Consider the following 22,912-nt stretch of genomic DNA (forward strand, 5'->3'; position numbering starts at 1 on the left):
GGGGGATTGGGGAGGTTTTGAGAGGAAAATCCCCGTGAGGGCTAGAAACCCCAGAGATCCTCGGGCGTCCATTTGGTAGGAGGAGTTTGCTTAGCCCAATCCCCTCCGTTCCCCTTCAATCCCTTCCTATCCATGTGTTTCAAAACCCTCCTCGGGGGACTAGTGGAAGCAAAGCCCTGGCGATTTGAGAGGTTTGGGTGGAACAAAGGGATTCACCCAATTTCCTGAAATCCCTCCCTCTCAAAACCTTCCCAATCCCCCTTAACCAAACGAGGCCTCATGGTGCACATAGGATGAATACTATTAAGAAGAGCAATAGAAGAACCTGAGGAGGAGATAAGCCGGTGTGAACTTTCATGGTAGATGATTTGTACTGACATTATGAAAGTCTGCGTATCAAAATTTTAGTGTTCTTTTTTCAGTACTGAAGGTACACATTTAATTGTCTGGATTGTCCACTATGAAGAAGTTGTACCTTTTGTGTAAGCTTTTGAATTCTGATTCGTTGAACCTGGAACTCAACGTATACCCCGCAAAGCTTAACTAAAAGATTATAGGAAGGAATCAAGATTAGGCACCCAATCCTGAAATGATTTAAAGAATCACAGTGGATGACAGGTGCTTTACTTAGGTACCTTCGAAAGAAAAATGGGCCGCTTATGTACAACAACACTGACAAAAAAGGGTTGTATCAGTTCTCAGCTTGGTGCTTAGCTTTGAAATACTAAACAGAAAAAGAAAACTTAAAAACACAGATGTACAATCATACATGGACTTTACTATATGGGGACGTGTTCCATGGTGTTTTACATGGAACTACACTAAAAAATGTTATCTCTAAAACCGCTAATCTGACTACAAAGTGTTTTCCATTGGTGGTTTCATGACGGTCAGATCATTGAAACTAGAGCACTTAACAAAAGTGTTCTTTTGTTCCCGAGCATAAATGCTCCCTTCTGATCATTAAATTTTCAGAAAAATGATACACTAATTAAAAAATTTATTTTTTTAGTGACGAATGTTTCAACTCTGCAAATTGTTTTGATGAACTGACATTAGTGGAGGCCTCTAAAAGAACAAGATCGATGCTCCAAAATGATTCCAACAATAGTCTTTTTGGAGCATCGATATTTTTTTTCATCTAGACCTCTCTGAATGCTAGTATTTCCTAACTAAATTTGGTATGTGGATGAAGAATTGATCGATGTTTATCACCCAAAATTTTTTTATGGTTTTGCTTTACTGTTCATAAATGTGCACGTGAGCTTAGGATCGAAAAATCTGTGTCCATTATATTTTGACAACTTTTCCACGTCACTAGTTACCATATCCATGTCACTTAGATAAGAGGTCATATTCACTAGATTTATGGAAGTATAATACAGTTAGTTACCAGATTACAGAATGTCATTTCCATGTAGCAAGACGAAATATCTAGTAGCTAGGAATGAAATGAGCAGGTAACATGATGTGAATAACATGGCAACCATGTACAATAAATCTGGTAACTAGTCAAGACAGATTTTTTTTAAACATGCTAGCATAAGAACTTGTATAGACACCCTCCTCGAGACAAATTTGTTGTGCAGATGGCACACTAATGGGATTGCTAGTTTGTTAGATAAATCATTCTGAACATTATTGGAGTTGGGATGGGGGATTTCTTTGTCCGTGCGTTATCACTTTGGGTACTAGGTTGTTGCCATCATCTGGAGAGATCCATAATCAAGTACCAGTTCACCAAGCATGGAGTAGCAGAAAAATGGCCACTTAGAGAGAGGTTCTCCTTAGGCTCGATTTCTAGAGGAATAACTAAAACCTTATTTTGATTTTCTTACCAAATCGTGCATATGCACATGGAGTTCTAACCAAAACCGATTTTTTAATATTTACTACTAGAGAATGGTAGCCTGGTCGCGAAAGAGAAGGTCGATTTAGTACTAATCAAAGGTAGCGATAGCGAAACAGTGGATGATATTCCAAGTTGACGGTGAACTCCAACAAGGTAGTGATTGTCGTGCCCTGGTGCAATCATGTGGTTCCTCAAGAGGATGTCCGTGATGACAACCAGCGCGGGGTGAAAGCCCTCTACCGAGGTTCACAACATCCTCGGATCTCTCTTTACGCTGATGATGCTGCCATCTTCATTGCCCCTTCGGTGCAGGATATATCCTGCCTGGCAAATATTCTTCAAGGCTTCGGGGAGGTTACGGGCATGGTGACCAATGTGGCTAAGAGCTCTATTGCCCCAATTCGCTGCTCCGATGTTGACCTCACCGCAGTTCTGGCAAACTTCTCGGCGGCTATCACCCAGTTCCCTCTCAAGTATTTGGGGTTGCCCTTGTCGCTTGGTAGACTCAGAAGGACCGACCTTCAGCCATACATTGATAAAGCTGCGTCAAGGTTGAACCCTCTGAAAGGAAGATTCCTAAATCGGGCGGGGTGCTGCACTTATGTGAAATCTGTCCTTTCTTCCATGCCGATCTTCCTCCTGACCGCTATCAAAGTGGATAAAGGCTTCCTAAGGGCTATGGCCAAGATCTGTCGCGGTATGCTATGGGACTGCAAGGAATCTGTCAACGGTGGGAAATGCAAGGTCAACTGGCAGAAGGTCTGCCGCCCTAAGGAGCTTGGTGGATTGGGGATCCTAGATTTGGAAAGGTTCTCCCGCGCCCTTAGACTTCGCTGGCTTTGGGACGAATGGAAGGCTCCTGAAAAACCTTGGGTAGGTTTTGAAACTCCTAACGATGCCTCAGATAGACAGCTCTTCAACGCCGCGACTCGTGTTACTATCGGGGATGGCAAGAAGGCCTCCTTTTGGTCTTCCTCATGGCTTGACGGCAAGCCACCGAAAGAGATGGCACCTCTGATCTTCAAAGCTTCGAGGAGGAAAAACCGAACGGTCCATGATGCCCTTACTGACCATACCTGGGTAGCGGATATTGCGGTGGAGGCCTTCACGGCAGAGCACATTGGCCAGTTCGTCCAGCTATGGGATCTCATCTCAGATATCCAGCTCTCCCCAGATATAGAAGATTCCATCATCTGGACCCTCTCCCCAAATGGATGCTACTCTGCGAGCTCCGCCTATAAGGCGCAGTTCATGACCGCGCTGCCTTGCTCCTTCGGCTCGATTGTCTGGAAAACGTGGGCGCCTCCCAAATGCCGCTTCTTCGCTTGGCTCGCCGTCCAAAATCGCCTCTGGACCGCGGATCGCCTGGCCAAACGTGGATGGCCACACCAGCCCTCCTGCCAGCTATGCCGGTGCTCCCCTGAGACGGCGAGACACACGCTCTTTGAATGCCGTTACTCCAAGAGGATCTGGTCCGCGGTGGCATCCTGGCTCTCCTGCCCGGAATTACTGCTTAGCATGGGCTCTGGTCGCCCCAAGGTGGTGGACTACTGGCAGGCCTTAGCTAGGTCGCCCTCTTCCTCTCCCAAAGGTCTAAAAATGGCTATCATGCTCATCACCTGGGAAATCTGGAAGGAAAGAAATGAGAGAGTCTTCAACAAGAAATCCTCTCTGCCGGTGGTGGTCATGCACAAGATAAGAGAGGTAGCAAAAGATTGGATTCTAGCGGGAGCAAAAAACCTGGCGGATCTTGTGGGCTGATCTGTTTGTTGTTTTTGTTTTTTCCTTTTCCTTTGGGATGGCCTAAGCCATCCCCACCTTGCTGTTGTTCTTGCTCCTTCTTTATCAATATAAGGCAAAGCTTTTGCCTCGTTCAAAAAAAAAAAAAAAGGCTGCTAGTACAAGTAGTCGGGGCTGTGGCATCGTTGTCGTAGGGAAGGTGTCCTACAAGTTCCATCCATCAGGGTGAGAGAAGCATTGCTCTTCATGCAAAGTTTATTTTATGACAACATGAACCCCGTCTCTTCATGACAAACCAACGCTAGTGATACGCACAATAAACCGCATGTATAGAGCTTTTCCAATGTTGTCTGTGACAGTGAACATGAGAGTTGGACGAGATCTTGATCTCGCGGCTATGGGATTGCTCGGACTCAATCAAGGAAAAAAAATACATGAGCAGCTCGTTGATGCTGGCAATGGTGGCACTCACCAGTGTCGTTCCCCTTCCTGACATGATCCATGTAAATAATGAAGCTGCAGAACCGAATAAATAAAGAAATAGGAGAGCTGAAGTTGATTATGTCCTGTTTGGGACTGCTTTGCTCTATCAAAATCAGCTCCGCTTCATCAAATTCATTTTAGAGCAGTTTCATATAGGAGTTGCAACCATTTCAAAAGAATGTTTGGCTCTCATTTAGCTTCAGCTTCACGAATGAAAAATTTGGTGAAAAGGATCTATTTGATTGGATGAGAAGTAAGAAACGAAGGGGTATCCACTTACTGGTGGCAGTGATGGGTAATTTTCTTCCAACTTCAGCTTCCATAATTTTATGGAGCACCTCCTAGAGAGCTTCACAAAAAACAAGGAGTAGGACCCCAGATTCTAGTTTTTTTACGGAGCGGTATATCGTGGAGCTATCCTGTTTGGCTTACATTTTCTAGAGTTGAGCTGAATTTTCTGAAGCAGAGCAGTCCCAAACAGGCTGCAACTACTCTACTCCAACAGAATAAGTTTGGCTCCACCAAATCCACTCTGGAGAGGTTTCATATAGAAGTTGCAACTCTTCTAAAAGGAATGTTTGGTTTCCATCTAGCTACAGCTTCATCAATCGGAAATTTGATGAAAAAGATCTACTTCATTGGATGAGGGGAGAAAAACGAAGAGGTATCCACTTAGCGCTGGCAATGGTTGGTAATTTTCTTCCAACTTCAGTTTCTATAATTTTCTAGAGCACCTCCTAAAGAGCTTCATAAAAATCTTAGAGTTTTGTCTCAAATTTCAAGAAGCAAATCTTAGAGTTTCTATAATTTCAAGAAGCAAATCGGTCCAAAATCTTTTCCCAAAGGCCCGGCTCCGCTTCTAGTTTGGTAGTGTGCTGAACGAGAAATGGCAACTTTTATTATGAGACCGTTACATGGAAGTAGTCGATGGGTGTACTAATGAATACGACCATAATAAAATAACTAGCTCAAGCATCTAATGGAACGCCAATAGTCCAAATCACAAGCCCGCTAGCATGCATTTTTCTCTCCGTCATGGCTTAAGTGAACGCATGACTGTCTAGACTTGCTCAACGTGGGTTGCCTTGCCAGCCATGTCAATGCTCCCCATAGTCTTGTCGCTGATCCCGGCCTTGGCGTTCTCCTTCATCGGCGGTGGCATCCCTGGTTCGACGGGGTAGTGTGTGTTGAGCTCGACGGCAGCCGCGGGGCCGAGCTTAGCGATGTCGACGACGTGCTCGGGTACCTTAACGGCATCATCACCGTCCACCTGCTTGGACGCCGGTGTGGGCGTGGCGTTGCGGTAGAAGGCGTAGAGCCCCATCTGGATCACCCCGAAGGTGAACCCAAGAATGTTGGGCAGCTGCAGGCACATCAAAACGAACAATTAAACAAAAAGAAAAGTTGAGTTACGATAAATTGAGATATTTTAATGATGTTGTTCACGTACAGCGACGTATTTGTCCTTGATGAGTAGACCATAGAGGAACCAGACAACGGCGCTAACGGTGAGGGAAAGGGAGAGGGAGAAGGGCATGAACTCCACGCTCCGGGTACGCACCACAAGGCGCTGCAACCGTCAAAGACATGGTACATATTTGTAAGAATCATTCATGGATCAATAAGCTAACACCCTAGAGGGTGTATGCTCAGTTGCTTACGATGACGCTGAGGGGCGCGACGAAGACGCTGACGGAGAAGCCGACGCAAACCCAGCCGAGCATGACGACACGCTTCTCACCCTCCGACAAGAGCAGGGTGAGGAGGAGTATAAGACCGAAGACGCCCACATTTAGGAGAAGGAGGATCTTCGCTGTGAAGAGCTGTATCCATGGCCATATTTTTATGTCAGCCACATGCATTATGTGTCTAATAATATACCCAACCTGTACCTAAATAATTATAGTTGAAGAGAACTAAACTAGTTTTTCCCAAGTATAATTATTTAAATACAGAGAAAGTATGACTGTATGCGTCAATCGACATAGAGGCCAAAATTTATCCTCTTTTCTAAGGGGAAATATGCAGCTGAGTTCCGAGCCATCAAGTACCTTAGCTTGCTTTGGTGCGTAGGTGAGGTAGACGATGATGTAGATGGTCTCGATGACACAGCCAGCAGAGTTGATGGTGATGAGGAGGCACTCGTCAGACTTGAGCAGCGCGTAGTAGATCCACAACATCGCACTGAAGAGCGCCACAACATAAGGGACCGACTGGAACCCCTGCGTCGATTTGCTCCGGTAGATCCGGTAGAACGTCGGCCTGCATATCGTCCCATACCCCCATGCACCATTAGTTTCTCATGAAACTAAGCTAGAGATAGAAACGATGTTGAGTGTGATCGAGAGGCTTACAGTGGGGCGAGGTAGGTCATGAACGAGATGACGTTGCCTGCAGGAAGAAAAGTTGTACATATGACAGTTAGCCAGCGAGAACAAGGAGACACCTGTACATACGTTACACAATCCCCACTTAATGGCTAGCTTTCTTTGTGTGGGTGACGCCGGTGAGATGTCACGATACACCCTAAGCAAATGTATGTACAAATGGGAGGCCTTTAGTTTACATCTTTCCTTCCCTTTTCTCAACATCTTTTTCGTTTGCCGCTTGATGTGCACCTCTTCTGGTTTACACAAAAATAATTAATAAACGGCGGGGTCGGGGCGGAAGAATGGATCACTACGCCTACGCAAAAGAGGAAGGATCCCATGCATCCGTGGTGCAATCCGCACTAACTAGCTACCTATGCATTTTTCTTGGATGCTCAGAATACCACCAGATGTGGAAATATTAGTTTTGGCAATGATCTATTCGCTCTCGCAAACCATGTTGAACAAATATGGAAATAAAATAGAAGGCCATAAGTAAGAACTCTTAAAAGATAGTAGGAGTTTGAGGATCAATATACCTAGGAGGCCAAAGGCAAAGGCCCACGGGTGCTGAAGAGAGAGGCCACCCATTGCAAGATCTTAACGACCTTCGGAATTGATGAGGAGATCACAATGAGATAGTTCTACCAAGCGAGCTAGCTAGGATGATAGTTAGGCTTCAGGATCCCCTCTCCCTTGTACAGATGGTTGAATGGGAAGAGAAGAACTGCCAGCCTACTACCTGAGGTTGTTGTTTGAGAGCTTGAAGGGAAATGGAGCTTGGATGGGTTTATATAGTGCTAGCAAGGAAGCTGGGGGGCAGCGAAAAATAAAGGTGCATATGGTGGGTGACTCCAGTGGCCAACACAAACTGTTCCGGATCAATCACAGCCATGGCCCGCATTAAACAAAGGACAAGATATGCATGCATTACACAAAGTGCATGTCTTACACTCTTTCTCTTTCAGTTACCTCCCTATCTTACGCTTCAAGCCTATCTTACGCTTCAAGGTATCCTAGATAAGGGCAACCTAGCCGTACCCGGAGAAGCCAAAGAGCAACAGCAGCCGCGGAGCTGCAAAGGATCACATGTGTTTCTTTCCCAACTGGCATTGTGCAACTCCTGTAAAATATCACATGGGATTCAAACATTTTGTTTGCTTTGAAAATACCAAATACAACTCAGAAGGTGACCCGGCGCGCTAAATTCCCTGTTTGTTTTCGTACTATACATGTAGCTTGATTCGTACTTGTTTTCACTATAAAGCAGAATGAAATCCTGTTTTCTGAAAAAACTAATCAACAATTATAACACTTGACTTATCACATAGGTTATGGTTTGTGATATGCTACAATTTTTCAAAGGTTACATAGCGTGCGCACGTGAAACATGCAATGTAACATGTAACGCTAGGAATTATCATGCAGTTACTTATAAGATTGCATATATACATGAATATGGTCTGAGTCACGAGGCAGATGAAACAACACGTAGTATACAACGTACCAGCTGTACGTAGCAAGTGTGCGGATCCATTAAAAGTGCGCATACGCCAGTGCCCTTTGCTTGCATCCATAATCGATCTTTGAGGGTTTCGAGCACGCACACACAAACAAGGTGTTTGCCTGATTACTTCAGCTTTCTTCTCGTGCATGTTCTTACAGCCAGTTTCCTGGGCCTGAAGTAGTTTTGAAGGACAAAGTTTAAGCTAGAATGCGGAGGAAGTATATTAGAAGGACACTACATGCATATGGTAACAAAAGCTTTGACCCTTTCACTCCTTTTTGCCCATGGGTCGATACAACTATGTGATTTAATTAAGGGGCCCGACGATCATGATTGAGTAAAGAAAAAGTCCATTGGAACTTGGGAGGAGCAATGAACGGCTCCACAGATTTTGGTTTTCCTTTTGGAAAAGTTATCTGCTCTCTGTTGTGTAATAACATGTCCTACGATGAATGTTCGCCATACTGTCGGAAACACGGCCATGCACATTATTTTCTCACATCTGATGGATAGTACTCTTCCTGTAAAGAAATATAACGCTCTTATATTTCTTTACGGAGGAATACGTTTTACTTTTGTCCATTGATTTTCCAGATTATGGGTGCAATAGATAGCCGCGCGCCAGACCAGCGTGCACTTGTTCACGTCCATTATAGTGCACTACCAGGTTAATTTGTTCTCTACATCTACAAAGCAGTCCTAGTCTTGCATAGGTTTTCCTGCTTTGCATACTTTGCCGGCTAAATTAATAGTGCATTTTCAAACAGACAGCCGGGGTATGGGGAAATATCGGGTGATACCACCCTTCACATGCTCTCGTGCTTCGATGTTTGAAAATTCACATTTAAATATATATTTAAAAATTGTGAATATTTTTGTGAATGTTCACAAGACATGCGCGTACAGACCGTGAAAAAACCGGATTCAAATTAAAAAATCATATAGAGAAAAAAAACGACAATTCCAGATGTGAATAGTGTCATTTCTGAAATTATTCATGTGTTTGTCTTCCTTTGACACTATTCATGCTATGTTTATCATTTTTGTGTCTAATTGTGTTTTAAATTTTGATCTGAATTATTTAGGAATTATAGATACCTGCCTTGTGAACATTCACCAAAAAACAATCTGACTTTTTTTACTTCTTTAATTTTCGACCATGGAAGCATGTGCAGTATGATATCACCTGATATCTATCTGTTGGGTCATCTCTAATGGAGTATGCATTAATACGATTTCTTTTTGTGATGTGACAAAAAATAAATGTGGGGAGAGAGTAAGGTTGTGCGAATATTCTCTACTTATTAATGCTCTTCCAGTATTAGTTTTCTCTTTAGTTAAATTCTGTAAAAGAATTACAACTTTATATTAGAACAAATCAACATCTCTAAAAAGAAGATAAGTACCATGTGGAAATATATTTTATGATGAATTTAATGCTGTTGATTTGGTACTCTAAATAATGTTAAAAAAATCTGCAGCCTCTTGGGCAAACTTCATAAAGGTTAACTAAAAAATAAACCTGATATGGGAAGAAAAATATGGAGTATTGGATTGTACCCCTTTGAACGTACTTGTTGATGCCATCACACATGGCTGTGAAAAGGTCACATACTGACATGCCAAATCAATTTGTTTTCCATGGTTTCAGGCAACAAGCTAATACAGTTAATATCCTGGTATAACTCCATGTCTGATATGGAAGTTTCTTGCGTCTGACCTTTTGGAGGCACCATCCGGACCGCTAATCTTCAATTAACTGTTCTGGCAGGAAGCAAAGGATGGTCAGGCAGTAGCCGCTTTCTCCTCTCCGGCAACGAGCATAAAAAGCATGGTTTAAGGCCAAAGGAAAAAAGTCCTTTCCAGGGATGCAAGATTCACCACACGTCCAGATTCACTGCTAGAAGAATTAAACTATTTTCGCTTCTCAACAAATTAAAAGAAGAATTATTCCAAGTCAAGACTACTACGATCGAGAACGTGAAGAATATGAATATTCTGCCAAGAGGTATTTGTGGTAGTACGCGTGGGTGAGCGGGTGGGAGGACATGAAAAAAGAGGAAACTTTTTGCCTACTTGGTTGATCGCCGTTCCTTCCCTTTTGTTAATGCATGTTTACGGCTGTGGCCTGAGATGGTTTGCCTTTCCGACATGCTATTTCCTCTCGCATTCGTTGAAGATTTTCCTGGGGATGTCACTCGCGTATTTAGTTCCTATGTCTGGGTTTATTGATCCTCCTCCTATGTTGTGTCAATTGATACTATAGATTTCAGAGTGAATTCCATAGTTTACCCCGTAGATATGCATTTTTTTTTTGAGAAGGAGGAAACGAGCCCCCGGCCTCTGCATCAATCGATGCATGCAGCCATATTATTAAAAATTACCCCGTAGATATGCATATGTGACACAAATTACCCCATGCAGTGGAAATTCGTCTAGAACATCGCTTTTAGAAGTGTCGGGACCTCGTTTTCGGATGCATGTTCATTCGGTAAGTTGTGAGATGGCGTCCAAGGTTCAAAAATATTTGGACGATGACAAGGAATGGAATAGATGAACAAGAAAATTCTGGACATGATCGCGAATGACACTCTTCGTTCTTTGGACATTATTTTACGAATCATTGACGCAAGATACCAATCTTATCTAACATCAACAAGCAAAATGCAAAGATGAGGTAAAACCGTGTTTAAAGTCTTCAAAATTTGATATTTTGATAGAAGTTCCACTAAATGGGGTAATATGTGTCATAAATGTACAACTACAAGGTAAAAAAATATAATTCACTCTAGATTTCACTAGCAAAATATGAGTTGTATTGTATTGTTGGATTTATATTTGAAAGAAGTTCTCAATGATACTATCTTTTTGGTATACTGCTTGTTAAACCTAATATGGAAATATCACTCAAAATATAAGCGGGCTAATAAATCTGGACAGAATAATTACTCACTTAGGTATGTGCGTCGGTCTTAATCAAGGTGTACATTACCTTCCATCAAAGTTGTTCTACAACGATCCCAGCTATACAGCTCAGAGAAAGATATTCCAGTATGTGACGTACGTTATGAAGTCACTCTCAGAGGTTCAGCTTTAAAAAACATTTCAAAAAGTTCAGTGGCTGCCCTGCAAAGATTCAATAAAGCACCGGCATCATGGCCTCATAATGCCAATAATTAAGATATATTAACAAAAAGTAGTGAAAGATATTGCAATGTAAACAGTGATGCAAGCGTATAGAATTGTCATTTGGCATCCCAGGTAGGTCGGAGATTGTGAAAAAGCAACGTAAATCTGATTGTGTTTCAGGAAGGTGCGTAAACTGCTCCAAGGCAACATCCAGGAAATATCTCCACACGCACATGTGATGCACAAATATCTCCACAAGTTTATCTCACCAAATAAGGTCATAGGCACTAGTAGAAAAATGGGGTCATAGGCACAAGTTTATCTCACCAAATAAGGTCATAGTCTCAATGTCGTGTACACGAACGAGAGCAGGGAAATGCCGTATTTTCTTGAACAGTTGAAGGAACGATGGCTTGACGCCGCAATGGATCATGAGAAGTTTTTGGGGCTTGATCTGGAGTACACGGCCGATCAACGCGGTGTTGCCGTCATCCAACTATGCTTCGCACACCATGTCTTGATCTTCCAATGGGCGAGGTAAGTTTTGAGGCTTTCTTTGATCCAAGGTAATGACATTGTAAGTTTATTTGTTTCAATCATAGTTGGTTCCCTTCAAATAGTTGTAGTGAAACAATTTTGATTAGTTGAAGGGGAACACAATCTGATTGGAATAGTGTTCCATAATCTGAAAAATCGTATTAGAATCAACTAGTGTTTAATATGTTCCATTGGAATCATAGTTGGTTCGCTTCAAATAGTTGTAGTGAAACAATTTTGATTAGTTGAAGGGAACACATTCTGATTGGAATATTGTTCCACAATCTGAAAAATCTGATTGGTTCAATATGTTCCATTGAAATCATAGTTGTAGTGATACAATTTTATGATGTGTTCTTTGATCCAAGGTTATGAAAATTGCATATAGCTAGTGATCTCTCTAGGTTCCATTGGATAGCAATATGATATGTCATAGTCATGAAAATTGCATATAGCTAGTGATCTCTCTAGGTTCCATTGGATAGCTATAGTGATCTCTCTAGGTTCCATATTGCATATGTTCTATTTGAATCCTAAAGATAATTTTCTCTTTAGTTGTAGTGAAACATGTTTCCTTATTGCAGCAGTATGTAACATTTGTTCCATTTTAATTTGTTTCTGTTGCAGGAGTGACAAGCATTGTCCAGAACTCATTGACTTCCTTCGCAGCGGCATCACTTTTGCTACCGTTGACATAAGGAACGACAAGCTGAAGATGAGGTACAGCTTCGGTATTGAGATACCAACTGATTACCTCGTTGATCTCCAAACGGTATTCAGGCTTTGACATGACAGGACTTCGATGGCTCATATGGCAGTTGCCTTGATCGACGAGGAATATGGTGATATGAAGACCAGTTTCCCAAAGTCTCAGCACAAACTTTGGGAGAAGGCCCCACTTGATCCTATCAACATTGAGTATGGAGCAAAAGATGCATACGTTTCATACGAGTTGTACCGCAAGATTCGAGTCGTCAACTATGGCTAGTGTCACCTCGAGGAAGGTGGACATTCTGATTCAGACGATTCAGACGAGTAGTGTTCTGAACGTCGAACACTTGTATATATATCTATGGTAGCTATTATTATGTACTGTTTGGACTAGTATCATGTACTGCTTGGACCAATTTATATACGTCTAGTTTCTGTTTGTGCCATTATAGTTTCGAAATTTGAATGGTTTAGCCCTTTCTAACTTCATTTGCTACTTTTGAATGGTTTAGCCCTTTCTAACTTCATGGTATCATGCATTTTAACCACATATATATACAAAAAGTCTTCAGTTCAAATAAATTCAAAAAATGAAATCCTTTTGTAACAGATCTGTTTTTGATTAAAACAGTCATTTAAAAATGAAAGACCATTAGTCCCACGTGGCATGCAGCGGAACCACGTGGCGTGCCGCGGAACCACTTTTGTTGTGGGGGTCACTTTTCCTACTTCTCCTTGTGCTAGATATTTGTTATGCATTAGGGAAAGAAGGAATAGCGACCATCATCGACGGTCAAAAAATAATAAGTAAATGAACGAAGAATACCAAATGAAGTCAGAAATTGTTGAAATTTTGTGATGTGCCTTAGAATGGTGCATTTTGAACACACAAAAAGTATGGAGTTCAAATAAGTTCAAAAAAATGAAATCCCTTTGTAAGAGATGAGTTCTCGTTCGAAACCCTAATACTTCGAGAGCGATTGTCCGTTTTGTACACGAAGTGCACCCAGTTTTTGTCGTAGCCCTCTCAACTTTTTCACACACGCTATGTGGGTGAAATGATGATAGCATGCCAACTTTCAACATTTTCATAGTTCATTTGTAGTGCTTTTCAATTTCACGGTCAACTAGGTCAAAAAAAATAAGTAAATGCACGAAGAATACCAAATGAAGTCAGAAATTGTTGAAATTTTGTGATGTGCCCTAGAATGGTGCATTTTGAACACACAAAAAGTATGGAGTTCAAATAAGTTCAAAAAAATGAAATCCCTTTGTAAGAGATGAGTTCTCGTTCGAAACCCCGATACTTCGAGAGCGATTGTCCGTTTTGTACACGAAGTGCATCCAGTTTTTGTCGTAGCCCTCTCAACTTTTTCACACATGCTATGTGGGTGAAATGATGATAGCATGCCAACTTTCAACATTTTCATAGTTCATTTGTAATGCTTTTCAATTTCAGGGTCAACTAGGTCAAAAAATAAATAAGTAAATGCACGAAGAATACCAAATGAAGTCAGAAATTGTTGAAATTTTGTGATGTGCCTTAGAATGGTGCATTTTGAACACACAAAAATTATGGAGTTCAAATAAGTTCAAAAAAATGAAATCCCTTTGTAAGAGATGAGTTCTCGTTCGAAACCCTGATACTTCGAGAGAGGTTGTCCGTTTTGTACACGAAGTGCATCCAGTTTTTGTCGTAGCCCTCTCAACTTTTTAACACATGCTATGTGGGTGAAATGATGATAGCATGCCAACTTTCAACATTTTCATAGTTCATTTGTAGTGCTTTTCAATTTCAGGGTCAACTAGGTCAAAAAAATAAATAAGTAAATGCACGAAGAATACCAAATGAAGTCAGAAATTGTTGAATTGTTGTGATGTGCCTTATAATGGTGCATTTTGAACACACAAAAAGTATGGAGTTCAAATAAGTTCAAAAAAATGAAATCCCTTTGTAAGAGATGAGTTCTCGTTCGAAACCCTGATACTTCGAGAGAGATTGTCCGTTTTGTACACGAAGTGCATCCAGTTTTTGTCGTAGCCCTCTCAACTTTTTAACACATGCTATGTGGATGAAATGATGATAGCATGCCAACTTTCAACATTTTCAGAGTTCATTTGTAGTGCTTTTCAATTTCAGGGTCAACTAGCTCAAAAAAAAAGTAAATGCACGAAGAATATCAAATGAAGTCAGAAATTGTTGAAATTTTGTGATGTGCCTTACAATGATGCATTTTGAACACACAAAAAGTATGGAGTTCAAATAAGTTCAAAAAAATGAAATCCCTTTGTAAGAGATGAGTTCTCGTTCGAAACCCTGATACTTCGAGAGAGATTGTCCGTTTTGTACACGAAGTGCATCCAGTTTTTGTCGTAGCCCTCTTAACTTTTTAACACATGCTATGTGGGTGAAATGATGATAGCATGCCAACTTTCAAAATTTTCAGAGTTCATTTGTAGTGCTTTTCAATTTTAGGGTCAATTAGCTCAAAAAAAATAAGTAAGCCTGCTTTAGTTTTTCAGGGTCAACTTCTCAAATATGCAAAAAGAATTTTTAATAAACATAGTTTTTTATTGAAAATAACAAAATAGATACTAGTTTGGATAGTCAAAATAATTACTTTTGAAAATAGAAAATAGTTTTGCATTATTTATTCAATTTCAAACACTTTTCATTATCATAGTTTTGTCAAATTCTCAAATATGCAAAAAGAATTTTTAATAAACATAGTTTTTAATTGAAAATAACAAAATAGATAATAGTTTGGATAGTCAAAATTATTAATTATGAAAATAGAAAATAGTTTTGCATTATTTATTCAATTTCAAACACTTTTCATTATCATAGTTTTGTCAAATTCTCAAATATGGAAAAAGAATTTTTAATAAACATAGTTTTTAATTGAAAATAACAAAATAGATAATAGTTTGGATAGTCAAAATTATTAATTATGAAAATAGAAAAAATTTGAAATTGTATTCGAAATCATAGAGAAAATTCAATCTAAATTCTAATTTGAATTTAGATTGAATTTTCTCTACAATTTCGAATATAGTTTCAATTTTCAGTGAGTTTAGGCCCGTAAGCCTGCTTTAGAGAGGAGCTCGATGGAGAAGCTGCGACGGGGCTTATAAACAAGTGTTAGTCCCCCTCGCTGGGCGAGGTGGGACTAAACTTATCGTGCAGCCGAGGAGGGGCTTTAGTCCGGGGTGGAGCTAGGTGAGGAGGCGGGAAACGAGGGGCTTTAGTCCCGGGCCGTGGCTCCACCCGGGACTAAAGGGGCTCTTTAGTCCCGGTTCGAGCCACGCACCGGGACTAAAGATCCACCTATATAAGCGGGACTTCGAAAAATTCCAACCAAAATCGTCCATTTCTCTTCTTCTTCCTCTCGTTCTCCTGCCCGGCGCGGCACAGCGACGAACTCGACGACGCCGTCAGGCTGCCCGACGTCCTGCTCGCCGCCGCCTGCCGTCCTCCTCGCCGTCGCCGTCGTCCTCCTTGCCGCCGCCGTCCTCCTCGCCGCACGCGCCGCCGTCCTCCTCGCCGCGCGCCGTCGACACCTCCGGGCGGTAAGCCCCCCACCCCCTCCTCCCCAACACTCCGGCCAGTAGAAGAAAAGAAGAAAAAGGAGAAGAAAAGAAGAAGAAAAGAAGAGGAGAAGAGGAGAAGAAGAGGAGAAGGAGAAGAAAAGAAGAAAAAGGGAAGGAGAAGAAAAGAAGAAAAAGGAGAAGAAAATAAGAAAAATGAGAAGAAAAGAAGAAAAAGGAGAAGAAAAGAAGAAAAAAGAGAAGAAAAGAAGAAAAAGGGAAGAAAGGAATAAAAAGGAGAAGAAAGGAAGAAAAAGGAGAAGAAAGGAAGAAAAAGGAGAAGAAAAGAAGAAAAAGAAAAAGATTTTTTTGTAATTTAATTCCTGTTGTTATTAGGTTTGTGCTAGATTATTAGGGTTAGTAATATTTAGAATTAGGTTAGGGTTACAAGAAGAAGAAATATGAACAAAAATAAGAAAATAAGATTAGGAAAAATGAAAATAAGAAGAGGAGGAGAAGAAAAGAAGAAAAAGGAGAATAAGAAGAGGAGGAGAGGAGAAGAAGAGGAAAAATAGAATAAGAGGAGAAGTAGAAGAAGAGAAAAAATTAGAAGAGGAGGAGAGGAGAAGTAGAAGAAGAGAAGAGGAGAAGTACTACAAGAAGAGGAGAAGTAGAAGTAGAAGAAGAAGTAGAAGAAGAGGAGAAATAGAAGAAGAGGAAAATTTAGTTTAGGGTTACAAGAAGAAGAAATATTTTTTTTGTCATTTAATTTTGCTATTGTATAGTGTATATGCTTAAGTGTTAATAGTGTTTCTTAGATTATTGCTTAATTTTGCTATTGTATATGCTTAAGTGTTAATAGTTTAATTTTGCTATTGTATATGCTTAAGTGTTAATAGTTTATTTTTAGCAAGAAAATTAATAGAACTAGTTTATTTTTTTAGTTCATTTTACGATGCCTATCCCGCATCCTCGTCGTCGACTCGGCGGAGGACACCTGCTTGATCAGAGGGGCCCTGTCCGGGACTGGGCTCCGCCCGGCTGGTATTGGGAGGTGCTACCTTCCGGGGGGCGTAGGTTGGTGAGGAGCCAGCCCGTCGTTGACCCGATCCTTGTTTGGTGGCGGTCGCGTGGGCCAGTGAGGGTGCCGAGGCTTCCGGACACCGCGGAGGTGGTACGTCACCGTGTCAGCGAGGAGGATGAGCACGTCTGTCGCTACATGGTTGCGTTGGAGGGCAGGTATGAGCCTACCTGGCAGGTTCTTCGGGGATCTCACTGGAGCTATGATCCTGTGATGGTTCCTTCTCTTTGGGTGTCCACCGCCCGCGTCGATACCCGTCGGGTGCTACGGTTCTAGATGTATCAGTGATGCTATATGTATGATAGTATTCGACGAGTATTAGTGATAATATTCGACGATGTATCAGTGATGGTTCCTGATAGAATAATTCTTTTTTGGTACAAAGGTTAAGAGAATCCGTTTTTTGCAGAACTATGGATCCACATATCAGGAACCTCGAAGAGGAAGAACTTCTCGAAGATATAATCAAAGACGGCCCCGACGTTGAATCAGCTGAATCTCCGTCGTCATATCTAAATCACGACGTTGGAATGGAGGTCGAGCGACACGAAGATGAAGCCGATGGGGCAGGAGATAGGTCCAATGATGGAGAAGGTGATAGCTCCACTGATGGAGAAGCCGGTGAAGAAATAATAAAGTCCGGCGAGGTATACATATGAAGTTCGACAATCACTTGTAATATGTGAAAAATATTGGAGATAGCTCTATATTGTATACATATACATTCATCTGACGAATGTTTCTCCCTCTTAGGCCTCCACATCAAGCAAAACTACAAAACGAGGCCCGACTAGAAAGTTGGATGCACGGACGCATTACACCTTTGAGGTGATATTTCCTACGGCCGAACCCAAGCTTCCTAAGAATGCTGCTGACACATTCAAGAAGCAATGCGGAGTTCTCGTTAGGAATCACGTCCCGATCAGCGTTCGGGAGTGGAACAAGCGCAAAGGGGCAGCCGATAGTGACTATGTCGCCGAAAGGTACAAAGATAATCTTTGGAATGATCTCATGTCACATTTCAACCTGACAGAATGTGAGAATGAAGACGCCGCAGACAAACTGAGGGCCAAAGTCAAGCAGTGGACTCTGAAGACGATGGCCGAACTGTTCCGTAGCTGCAAGAAGAAGCTATGAAAAAACTATCTGAAGACAAAGAAAGTGCCAGTATTCGAGGGGTATCTAGCCAAGCAGGCGAATCACTGGAAGGCATTTCAAGAGTACAAGGAGTCAGAAGATGCCCAGGCATTATCAGAAAAGAACAAGATAAATGCCGACAAGAAGAAATATCACCACAAGCTGGGGCCAGGGGGCTATGAGACTGCCATCCCAAAGTGGGATAAGAAAGAGCAAGATCTGATACATAAAGGCATCGTACCTGAACCACTCCGTGATGAGTGGAATTGAGAGCAACAAATTGGTTCCTTGCGCATGGTGGGTCGTACGACGAAACAACAGGGGACCTCATCTGCAATGACGAGCTTAGGATACCCAGGGAGAATTGGAAAAGGATAGTGAAAGAAATTAAGGAGGGACAAAGAAAGTTCACTGCAGATAGAGATAAAGATTTGCTCACACTGGTCCTCGGCAATGACGAACATGGAGGACGAACGCGAGGCTTCGGTCCTTCTTACCCGTGGTGGCTTGGGTTTGCCAGAGACCAAGACACTTACAGAAGCCGAGAGAGAGCAAAGAAGCGGCAGCAGGATGAGGAGAATGACAAGTTCAACCAGTTGCTTGCCAGGATTAACGAGCAACAGAAGCAGATTGATGAGCTTAGAGGAGTACCCCGCCACGAAGATCCTGCACTTGATATTACCGGCGCCCCATCTAAGCGGAAAAGTGTTGGGGAACGTCGCATGGGAAACAAAAATTTTCCTACGCGCACGAAGACCTATCATGGTGATGTCCATCTACGAGAAGGGATGAGTGATCTACGTACCCTTGTAGATCGTACAGCAGAAGCGTTAGAGAACGCGGTTGATGTAGTGGAACGTCCTCACCTCCCTCGATCCGCCCCGCGATCAGTCCCACGATCTAGTACCGAACGGACGGCACCTCCGCGTTCAGCACACGTACAGCTCGACGATGATCTCGGCCTTCTTGATCCAGCAAGAGCGACGGAGAGGTAGAAGAGTTCTCCGGCAGCGTGACGGCGCTCCGGAGGTTGGTGATGACCTTGTCTCAGCAGGGCTCCGCCCGAGCTCCGCAGAAACGCGATCTAGAGGGAAAACCGTGGAGGTATGTGGTCGGGCTGCCGTGGCAAAAGTTGTCTCAAATCAGCCCTAAAACCTCCGTATATATAGGTGGGAGGGAGGGGGGCCTTGCCTTGGGGTCCAAGGACCCCCAAGGAGTCGGCCAAGCCAAGGGGGAGGACTCTCCCCCCCCCCCCCCAAACCGAGTTGGACTAGGTTTGGTGGGAGGGAGTCCCCCTCCCTTCCACCTCCTCCCTTTTTTTTTCTTTTTCCTTTGATTTCTTATCCTTGGCGCATAGGCCCCTTTTGGGTTGTCCCACCAGCCCACTAAGGGCTGGTGCGCCACCCTTATGGCCTATGGGCTTCCCCGGGGTGGGTTGCCCCCCCCCCCCGGTGAACTCCTGGAACCCATTCGTCATTCCCGGTACATTCCCGGTAACTCCGAAAACCTTCCGGTAATCAAATGAGGTCATCCTATATATCAATCTTCGTTTCCGGACCATTCCAGAAACCCTCGTGACGTCCGTGATCTCATCCGGGACTCCGAACAACATTCGGTAACCAACCATATAACTCAAATACGCATAAAACAACGTCGAACCTTAAGTGTGTAGACCATGCGGGTTCGAGAACTATGTAGACATGACCCGAGAGACTCCTCGGTCAATATCCAATAGCGGGACCTGGATGCCCATATTGGATCCTACATATTCTACGAAGATCTTATCGTTTGAACCTCAGTGCCAAGGATTCGTATAATCCCGTATGTCATTCCCTTTGTCCTTCGGTAGGTTACCTGCCCGAGATTCGATCGTCAGTATCCGCATACCTATTTCAATCTCGTTTACCGGTAAGTCTCTTTACTCGTTCCGTAATACAAGATCCCGCAACTTACACTAAGTTACATTGCTTGCAAGGCTTGTGTGTGATGTTGTATTACCGAGTGGGCCCCGAGATACCTCTCCGTTACACGGAGTGACAAATCCCAGTCTTGATCCATACTAACTCAACTAACACCTTCGGAGATACCTGTAGAGCATCTTTATAGTCACCCAGTTACGTTGCGACGTTTGATACACACAAAGCATTCCTCCGGTGTCAGTGAGTTATATGATCTCATGGTCATAGGAATAAATACTTGACACGCAGAAAACAGTAGCAACAAAATGACACGATCAACATGCTACGTCTATTAGTTTGGGTCTAGTCCATCACGTGATTCTCCCAATGACGTGATCCAGTTATCAAGCAACAGCACCTTGTTCATAATTAGAAGACACTGACTATCATTGATCAACTGGCTAGCCAACTAGAGGCATGCTAGGGACGGTGTTTTGTCTATGCATCCACACATGTAAATGAGTCTTCATTCAATACAATTATAGCATGGATAATAAACTATTATCTTGATACAGGAATTATAATAATAACTATATTTATTATTGCCTCTAGGGCATAATTCCAACAGTCTCCCACTTGCACTAGAGTCAATAATCTAGCCCTCACATCACCATGTGAATTACATTGTAATAAATCTAACACCCATACAATTATGGTGTTGATCATGCTTTGGTCGTGGAAGAGGTTTAGTCAGCGGGTTTGCTACATTTAGATCCGTGTTCACTTTGCATATATTCATGTCCTGTCCCTCGACGTAGTCGCGGATGAGGTTGAAGCGTCGTTTGATGTGTCTGGTCTTCTTGTGAAACCGTGGTTCCTTTGCTAAGGCAATGGCACCAGTGTTGTCACAGAACAAGGTTATTGGATTCAGTGCGCTTGGCACCACTCCAAGATCCGTCATGAACTGCTTCATCCAGACACCCTCCTTAGCCGCCTCCGAGGCAGCCATGTACTCCGCTTCACATGTAGAATCTGCTACGACGCTTTGCTTGGAACTGCACCAGCTTACTGCACCCCCATTAAGAATAAATACGTATCCGGTTTGCGACTTAGAGTCGTCCGGATCTGTGTCAAAGCTTGCATCGACGTAACCTTTTACGGCGAGCTCTTCGTCACCTCCATATACGAGAAACATCTCCTTAGTCCTTTTCAGGTACTTCAGGATATTCTTGACCGCTGTCCAGTGCTCCACTCCTGGATTACTCTGGAACCTGCCTGCCATACTTATGGCCAGGCTAACATCCGGTCTAGTGCACAGCATCGCATACATGATAGAACCTATGGCTGAAGCATAGGGGACGGAGCGCATATGCTCTCTATCTTCATCAGTTGCTGGGCACTGAGTCTTACTCAATCTCGTACCTTGTAAAACTGGCAAGAACCCCTTCTTGGACTGTTCTATTTTGAACCTCTTCAAAACTTTATCAAGGTATGTGCTTTGTGAAAGTCCTATCAGGCGTTTTGATCTATCCCTATAGATCTTAATGCCTAGAATGTAAGCAGCTTCTCCTAGGTCCTTCATAGAGAAACTTTTATTCAAGTAACCTTTTATGCTCTCCAAAAGCTCTATGTTGTTTCCAATCAGTAATATGTCATCCACATATAATATTAGAAACGCCACAGAACTCCCACTCACTTTCTTGTAAATACAAGATTCTCCAACCACTTGTATAAACCCAAATGCTTTGATCACCTCATCAAAGCGTTTGTTCCAACTCCGAGATGCTTGCACCAGTCCATAAATGGATTGCTGGAGCTTGCACACCTTGTCAGCATTTTTAGGATCGACAAAACCTTCGGGTTGCATCATATACAACTCTTCCTTAAGGAAACCGTTAAAGAACGCCGTTTTGACATCCATCTGCCAGATTTCATAATCGAAAAATGCAGCTATTGCTAACATGATTCTGACGGACTTAAGCATCGCTACGGGTGAGAATGTCTCATCGTAGTCAATTCCTTGAACTTGTGGAAAACCATTTGCCACAAGTCGAGCTTTATAAACGGTCACATTACCGTCAGCGTCCGTCTTCCTCTTAAAGATCCATTTGTTCTGAATAGCCTTGCGGCCCTCAGGCAGTATCTCCAAAGTCCACACTTTGTTCTCATACATGATAGGTCTTCGTGCGCGTAGGAAATTTTTTGTTTCCCATGCGACGTTCCCCAACAGTGGCATCATGAGCTAGGTTCATGCGTACATGTCTTCTCGAGTAGAACACAAAAGTTTTTGTGGGCGGTGATGTGCGTTTTGCTGCCCTCCTTAGTCTTTTCTTGATTCCGCGGTATTGTTGGATTGAAGCGGCTTGGACCGACATTACTCGTACACTTACGAGAGACTGGTTTCATCGTTACGAGTAACCCCCTTTGCTCAAAGATGACTGGCAAGTGACAGTTTCTCCAACTTTAGTTGAATCGGATTTGACCAAGGAGGTCCTTGGATGAGGTTAAATAGCAACTCATATATCTCCGTTGTGGTGTTTGCGTAAGTAAGATGCGATCCTACTAGATACCCTTGGTCACCACGTAAAACATGCAACAACAAAATTAGAGGACGTCTAACTTGTTTTTGCAGGGTATGATTGTGATGTGATATGGCCAACGATGTGATGTGATATCTTGCATGTATGAGATGATCATGTTGTAATAGAAATATCGACTTGCACGTCGATGGTACGGCAACCGGCAGGAGCCATAGGGTTGTCTTTATACTAACATATGTGCTTGCAGATGCGTTTACTATTTTGCTAGGATGTAGCTTTAGTAGTAATAGCATAAGTAGCACGACAACCACGATGGCAACACGTTGATGGATGATCATGGTGTGGCGCCGGTGACAAGAAGATCGTGCCGGTGCTTTGGTGATGGAGATCAAGAAGCACG

The 22,912-nt window shown here is 42.6% G+C and overlaps 1 protein-coding gene across 1 annotated transcript; it reads right to left on the minus strand.

Moving 5' to 3' along the window:
• Positions 1-4,938: 4,938 nt before the first annotated feature.
• Positions 4,939-7,207, minus strand: LOC123401930 (bidirectional sugar transporter SWEET14-like). Its single transcript, XM_045095797.1, has 6 exons — positions 6,984-7,207; positions 6,430-6,466; positions 6,127-6,337; positions 5,737-5,898; positions 5,526-5,645; positions 4,939-5,438 (listed from the first exon to the last, which is right to left on the minus strand). Exons 1-6 carry the CDS (start codon positions 7,033-7,035, stop codon positions 5,136-5,138), a joined length of 885 nt encoding a protein of 294 aa, XP_044951732.1. The 5' UTR covers positions 7,036-7,207; the 3' UTR covers positions 4,939-5,135.
• Positions 7,208-22,912: the final 15,705 nt, after the last annotated feature.

This window comes from Hordeum vulgare, chromosome 6H (assembly GCF_904849725.1).
Source record: "Hordeum vulgare subsp. vulgare chromosome 6H, MorexV3_pseudomolecules_assembly, whole genome shotgun sequence".
Classification (NCBI taxonomy): domain Eukaryota; kingdom Viridiplantae; phylum Streptophyta; class Magnoliopsida; order Poales; family Poaceae; genus Hordeum; species Hordeum vulgare.

Coding starts and splice junctions, on each gene's coding strand:
- LOC123401930 (XM_045095797.1), bottom strand. CDS start 7,035: ATGGGTGGCCTCTCTCTTCAGCACCCGTGGGCCTTTGCCTTTGGCCTC. Junction 6,338..6,429: donor ATGACCTACCTCGCCCCACT/GTAAGCCTCTCG, acceptor GACGATATGCAG/GCCGACGTTCTACCGGATCT. Junction 5,439..5,525: donor TCAAGGACAAATACGTCGCT/GTACGTGAACAA, acceptor ATGTGCCTGCAG/CTGCCCAACATTCTTGGGTT.